Source organism: Leucopleurus acutus (genome assembly GCF_964270905.1).
Source record: "Leucopleurus acutus genome assembly, chromosome: Y".
NCBI lineage: Eukaryota > Metazoa > Chordata > Mammalia > Artiodactyla > Delphinidae > Leucopleurus > Leucopleurus acutus.
In genome coordinates, this window is record NC_139164.1 from 16,458,894 (window position 1) to 16,465,329 (window position 6,436).

The window sequence follows — 6,436 nt, forward strand, 5'->3', positions numbered from 1 at the left end:
CACCTTAACTTATTTAGACTTTACAGTATCCCAGTGACGTAGGTTTTGTTTGTTTTTATTTATCACTATTATTGTTATTATTACTAGTTATTTTTAATAATGTCGATCTCTGTTCTATGTACTTTATGTAAATTTACTCATTGAATTTAGGTACTTTAATTTATTTAGTCTTCACGGCCTAGGGTTAAGGTAGTTTCCTTTTTGTTTTTTCATATTATTAATCGCAATCATTATTACTAGTTAGTTCCTTAGTAAGGTAGACGACTTCTATGTATGTTACATGCACTTACTCATTGAGCCCTTATCCACGTAAACTTTTTAATCTTCAAAGTATCCCACTGAGGTAGGTTTTGTTGTTGTTATATTATTATTATTGTTACTGGGGAATTCTTTATTAATGCTGATCTCTATTCTAAGTACTTAGTATACATTTATTCATTGACTCCTATACACTTTAAAATATTTTGTTTTCACAGATTCCAGTTAGGAAGGTTTTGCTATTGTTCTTCTTTCTTCTTATTAATAATGAAAACTAATATTACCAGTCAGTTCTTTACTGATGCCAACCTCTGTTCTAAGTACTTATATAGATGGACTCATTCAATCACTCTTATACACCTTAGCTTATATACTCTTCACAGCATCCCAGTGAAGTAGAGTTTGTTGTTTTTTATTATTTTTGTTTTATTATTTTTATTGCCAGTTGGTTTTTATTAGTGCTGACCTCTGTTGAAAGTGCTGTGCATACATTTACTCATTCAGCCCTATACACCTTACTTAGTTGTCACAGATCTCACACAGTAGGTTTTATTGTTATTTTATTGTTATCAGTAATAATTTGTTATTATTCTTTATAGTTAGTTCTTTATTACTTTCATATATTTACGGTTTGAATCCTATAAACCTTAACTTATTTAGTCTTTACAGTATGCCAGTGAGGTAGGTTTTGATGTTGTTTTTTTTTTGTTTTTTTTTTTGCGGTATGCGGGCCTCTCACTGCTGCGGCCTCTCCCGTTGTGGAGCACAGGCTCCGGATGCACAGGCTCTGGACACGCAGGCTCAGCGGCCATGGCCCACGGGCCCAGCCGCTCCATGGCACGTGGGATCCTCCCGGACCGGGGCACGAACCCACGTCCGCTGCATCGGCAGGCGGACTCCCAACCACTGCGCCACCAGGGAAGCCTTGATGTTGTTATTTTATTATTTTTATATATATATATATATATATATATATATATATATATATGTTAGCTCTTTAGAAAATTGACATCTGTTCTAGTACTTTATAAATACTTATTCATTCATTTCTATATGCATTAATTTAGTTAGTTTTTTTTTAATTAATGCTTGTCTTTAACTACTTCAATACATTTATCAAATTCTATAATCCTGGAATGCTATAGTCTTTAATCTTTACAAAATACCATTGAGGTATGTTTTGTTGTTATAATTGTTGTTGTTGTTGTCGTTATTACCACTTTGTTCTTTACTAATGCCAGACTCTGTTGTAAGCCCTTTGGGTACATTTACCTATTGAATCCTACACACCTTAACTAATTTAGTCTCCACAGCATCCCAGATAGGTAGGTTTTGTTTTGTTTTGTTTTTGGTTATATTATTATTATTGTTTACTATTACTAGTTAGTTCTTTACTAATGCTGACCTCTTTTCTAAGTAGTTTGATATATTAACTCATTCAGTCCTATACACTTTAACATATTCAATGAGTGAGGTAGGTATTATGTTATTTGTATTTTTATTATTAATAGTCCTTATTATTATTACTTGTTTGTCTTTTTACTAATGCCATCCTCTTTTCTAAGTTCTTTAGACACGTTTATTCATTCAGTCCCTATATGCCTTAACTTACTAAATCTTTCATAGTATCCCAATGATATATTTTTGTTTGTTTTCATTATGTATTATTATTATTGTTGTTGTTACTAGTTAGTGTTTTATTAATGCCAAGCTCTGTTCTACGTACTTCAATACACATTCATTGACTCCTCTACACACTCACGTAGACTTCACAGCACCCATGTAGTAGGTTTTCTTTGTTTATCATCATCATGATTTCATTACAACTTAGCCTTTGCTAATCTTGACCTCTGTTCTTACTACTTTATATACATTTATGCATTGAATCCTACTCATCTTAATTTCTTTAGTGTTCACAGCATACCACTGAAGTATGTTCTGTTGTTATCTTAGTGCTATTATTATTATTACTATTGCTATTGTTATTATTGGTTAGTTCTCTACCAATGCTGACCTCCGTTCTTAGTACATTGTGTACCTTTACTCATCGCACCCTGTACACCTGAACTTATTTAATCTTCACAGCATCCCAGTGGTATCATTGTTTTTTAAGTATTACTATTAGTTAGTTCTTTAAAAATCTGAGCCTCTAGCCTCTAGCTTTGAATCATATATACTTTAATGTATTTAGTTTTCCCAGCGTCCCACTGAAGTAGGTTTGGTTGTTTTTTGTTATTATTAATTTTTGCAATTATTACTAATTACTTCTTTACTAATGCCATCCTCTGTTCTAAGTACTTTGCATATTTACTCCTTGAATCTTATATACCTTTACTTATTTAGTCTCATAGCATCCCAGTGAGGAGGTTTTGTTGTTGTTATCATTATTATTATCATTATCACTGTCATCGTCACCATTACTATTAATAGTACTCTAATAATGTCGACCTCTAAGTATGTTAAATATATTTACTCTACATCTTTATGCCCCTTAGTTTCTTCAGTCTTCACAGCACCTCAGTGAAGTAGGAGATTTTTTGTTCTTTTTATTTTTGGTTATTATTTTTACTATTTAGTTCTTTGCCAATGCCTACATCTGTTCTAAGTACTTGAAATACATTTACTCCTTGAAGCCTATACATCTTTAAGTAATTTAGTCCTCTCTGTATCCCACTGAGGTAGGTTGTCACTGATATTTTGTTATTATTACTATCATCAGTTGTTAGTTTGTTACCAGTGCTTACCTCTGTTCTAAGAACTATGTGTATTTTCACTCCCAGCATACTATATACCTTCACTTATTTAGTCTTCATAGTATCTCAGCGGGTGTGTTTTGTTCTTGTTATTTTGTTATCATTATTATCATTACCAACTAGTTTTTTAATAATCTTTAGTTTTGTTTTTAATACTTTATATACTTTTACTCACTGAACCAGCATACACCTTCACTTATAGAGTCTTCCCTGCAGCCCAATGGGGTTGGCTTTGTTTTTGTAGCTGTTCTTTTATTTTTGTTTATTATTCTTATTATTACCATTAATTTTTATTATTACTGCTACCTAAAGGTGAAGAAACTGAGGGCCAGACATGTAAAGGAAATAGTTCAATGTCAGGTCTGGTAAATGGCAAAGAAAGGAGTCAGATCCAGGTTGCATCTGGAGGCCATGCTATTACTTCATACCATTAAATGTTTTTTTAAATGTTGGCATTTTAAAATATGGCAAATATTCATTATAAATATAAGAATACTTCTTATCAATACTTGCTAAAACAAACACTTGCAAAAAATATGCAAAAGCATCCGTTTATTTCCTAGGTATATTCTCGGAAGATATTCATGTAAATACTCTCTCATGGACATGTATACAAATGTACTAAGGATGTCATATCTGTAATGACTAAAACCAGAAGTTTTTATGGACATTACATGTCCATAAAAATAAAATAAAATGAAATATACACAGTAATTTCTAAAGCAAACCAACTGAATGTGACTGACATTATATTAAACAAAAGAAACTAGACATAATATTTTATATTTTCATTTATTTGAGGTTCAAGAAAGAGAAAAATAACCTATTTTGATGAAGGTCATAGTGGAGGTTATTTCTGAACACGTGGAAAGAGAGGTGTTAAACATAAAGCACAAATACGTAAAAATGTATGTAAAATATTTTAAAATACAAGGTAGTTTAGGCAGTTGTTTAAAAGGTTATTACAACGTACAGTTCTCATTTGGGCTGCATGAATCTCCGATTAAGAAATACTGTTTCTGGAACAAGTCAGTCTTTGAAGATAACTCCCTTTTTACCCTGAACTTTCTTTCAAAAACCTGACATTTCATTCTAATACATACTATTTTCGTGTTTTGAGTTTTATTGTTTGAGGTATTTTTTAAAGGTTTGGAATATATGTATTGGAAAGTTGACTTTGATATATATCATATGATGTGATACGTATTGACCATCGGCTTATTTTTATTCCAAAAAGTGATGCTTTTCTTTGCAAACTGCCAGGTTTTCTACTTTAGCCTGTATGCAAATTTTATAATGCCTTTGACTTATATTTTCACTGACATCTCATCAGGTTAACCAGACGGGGGCTCCCTCCTCCCATCGCCCACCTCACCGCCATAATCTGAATGGTTCATATCCTCGACATGATACCTCTCTCTCTCCCCCTCTTTCTCCCCCCTCTCCCTCCCTCTCTCTCTCTCCCTCTCCTTCTCTCTCCCTCCTTCCCTCGCTCTCTCCCTCTCTCTTCCTTGCAGGAACGTAATAGTTAAGCGGCAATAGAAACAAGTACCTTGCCATTGTTAAAAGAAAAACTTCGGAAAAGAGGCGAAACCGTGAGTCCCATAGGAGCTAATTAAAGATTTCTTTTTACCCGATAGACGTTATAATTGGTTCAAAATAGAGGTCGAAGCGTGCAGAGTTGGTGCGGACTGAAGGAATTGAGTTGCAAATGGCAGCAAAACTGGTTTTTCCACAACGGGAATAGGACCCAACATAAACTGTCAAAGAAGATAGAATGTACATATGTATTCACTAATTAGGGAGTGGTTTAGGAGTTAGGAAGATTTCCATCGAAGTGCGACATTTTTTCCCTATACCATAAATCCGTGAGTGTTTCTCGAAGCACTATAGTTTTGAGTTACAGTATTTAAAATGAAGAGTGAGAATTCTATTGTCTATGCTGACGATTACCGGACTACTATCATATACGAACACCTATCTAATGGCCAATCTCGGGAACAACTAAAATTAGATATGAAAATATTTCCACCGATAGGAAAAACAGATGGCCTTTGAATTCAAGCAGTTTCAGTGCTGTTAAGATACTTTCTTAATAGTTAGTATTCTTTCAAGCAGTCATAAACAAAGGTTCAGTCATATTGTAAGGTCCTAATTCTTTATATGTTAAACATGTTTATGTGACTTATTTTGAAATTAAGTCACAGGTGAAATAATAGTAAAATTGAGATGAATAGGGCCTTTGATAGCGAGAGTAAGGAAACCAGCATCGAAAATAAACGTGAGAAAGTTCGGGCTCTGAACTATAGTAAAAGGGGACGTCCGCAGGTCTGCGTAGCCTGTGTTACCCTATTGTGGCGCAGGCTTGTCCAGCTGCTGCGATGCTCCTGTGGCAGGAGTGAGCTGCTTATGTTCGTGGGCTGTGAGTGCCTTAACCGGCTTTCCATTCGTGAACGTGTGGCCTTGGCGCAACCGTCCTTGGATGGGAAGGGGTACAACGTCTCCTCTATGTGCATTCGGCTGCACAGTACTGAAGAGTCTGCGGGAAGCGATTTCTGTGGCCTCTTTGGCCTTCCGACGAGGTCGATATTTATAGCCCGGGTATTTGTCTCGGTGCATGGCTCGTAGTCTCTGTGCCTCCTCGAAGAATGGCTGCTTTTCGGCTTCTGTAAGCATTTTCCAGTCGTATCCCAGGCGCTTACTGATCTCTGAGTTTTGCATTTGGGGATTCTCTAGAGCCACCTTTCGCCTTTGATCACGAGACCACACAATGAAAGCGTTCATGGGTCGCTTGACGCGGTCCTGGCCGCTCTCTCTACAATTTCCTCCGGTTTCACACCGATCATTCGAGCTACCGTTGTCCGTCCACAGTAGGGAATGTGCTTTCCCAAAGTCGAGGATATTTCGTTGCTGTACCGCTGGGCTGTAATCCTCACCGTTCACAGTTCTGAACATGGCACAAGCGTATGATTGCACCGTTTAAAAAGGGTGAGGAATCAAAATTCGAAGGTGCAAGTATTACGAAAATTATCTTGCTATTCAAGGGTTATTTCTACTAGGGACTGACTGACTACAGCTTTTGCAGTGAAATACGTACCTCTCCGCCCCCAACACCTCCCCTCAATACCGCCCCCGGCCCTCAGCCAAAGCCCGCCCAGCCAACCTACCTATTCTCAAGGGAAACTATTTAATACGATTGTAACGCTCTGCTTTCTGCTTTGTTTATATCTAATCAAAACCGCTGAAGGTGCTAAAACACCTGCTTTAAAATACAAACTTTGTCATTATAAAGCTATTTTATTATCCCCTTAATGCAAAGGATGAAGGTGCAGCAGAGATACTAATGAATTTTTTATCGTTATGAACGTAAGTGAGTATTATCTTAAACACAAAGCTTAAAGACAACCTGAACCTGTTAGCCATTA

The 6,436-nt window shown here is 35.8% G+C and overlaps 1 protein-coding gene across 1 annotated transcript; it reads right to left on the minus strand.

The window, feature by feature from the left end:
• Window positions 1-5,360: 5,360 nt before the first annotated feature.
• LOC309978865 (sex-determining region Y protein) lies at window positions 5,361-5,966 on the minus strand (the record flags this gene model as incomplete). Its single annotated transcript, XM_082865512.1, has 1 exon — window positions 5,361-5,966. The coding sequence occupies one exon, from the start codon at window positions 5,964-5,966 to the stop codon at window positions 5,361-5,363; it is 606 nt and encodes a 201-aa protein (XP_082721638.1).
• Window positions 5,967-6,436: the final 470 nt, after the last annotated feature.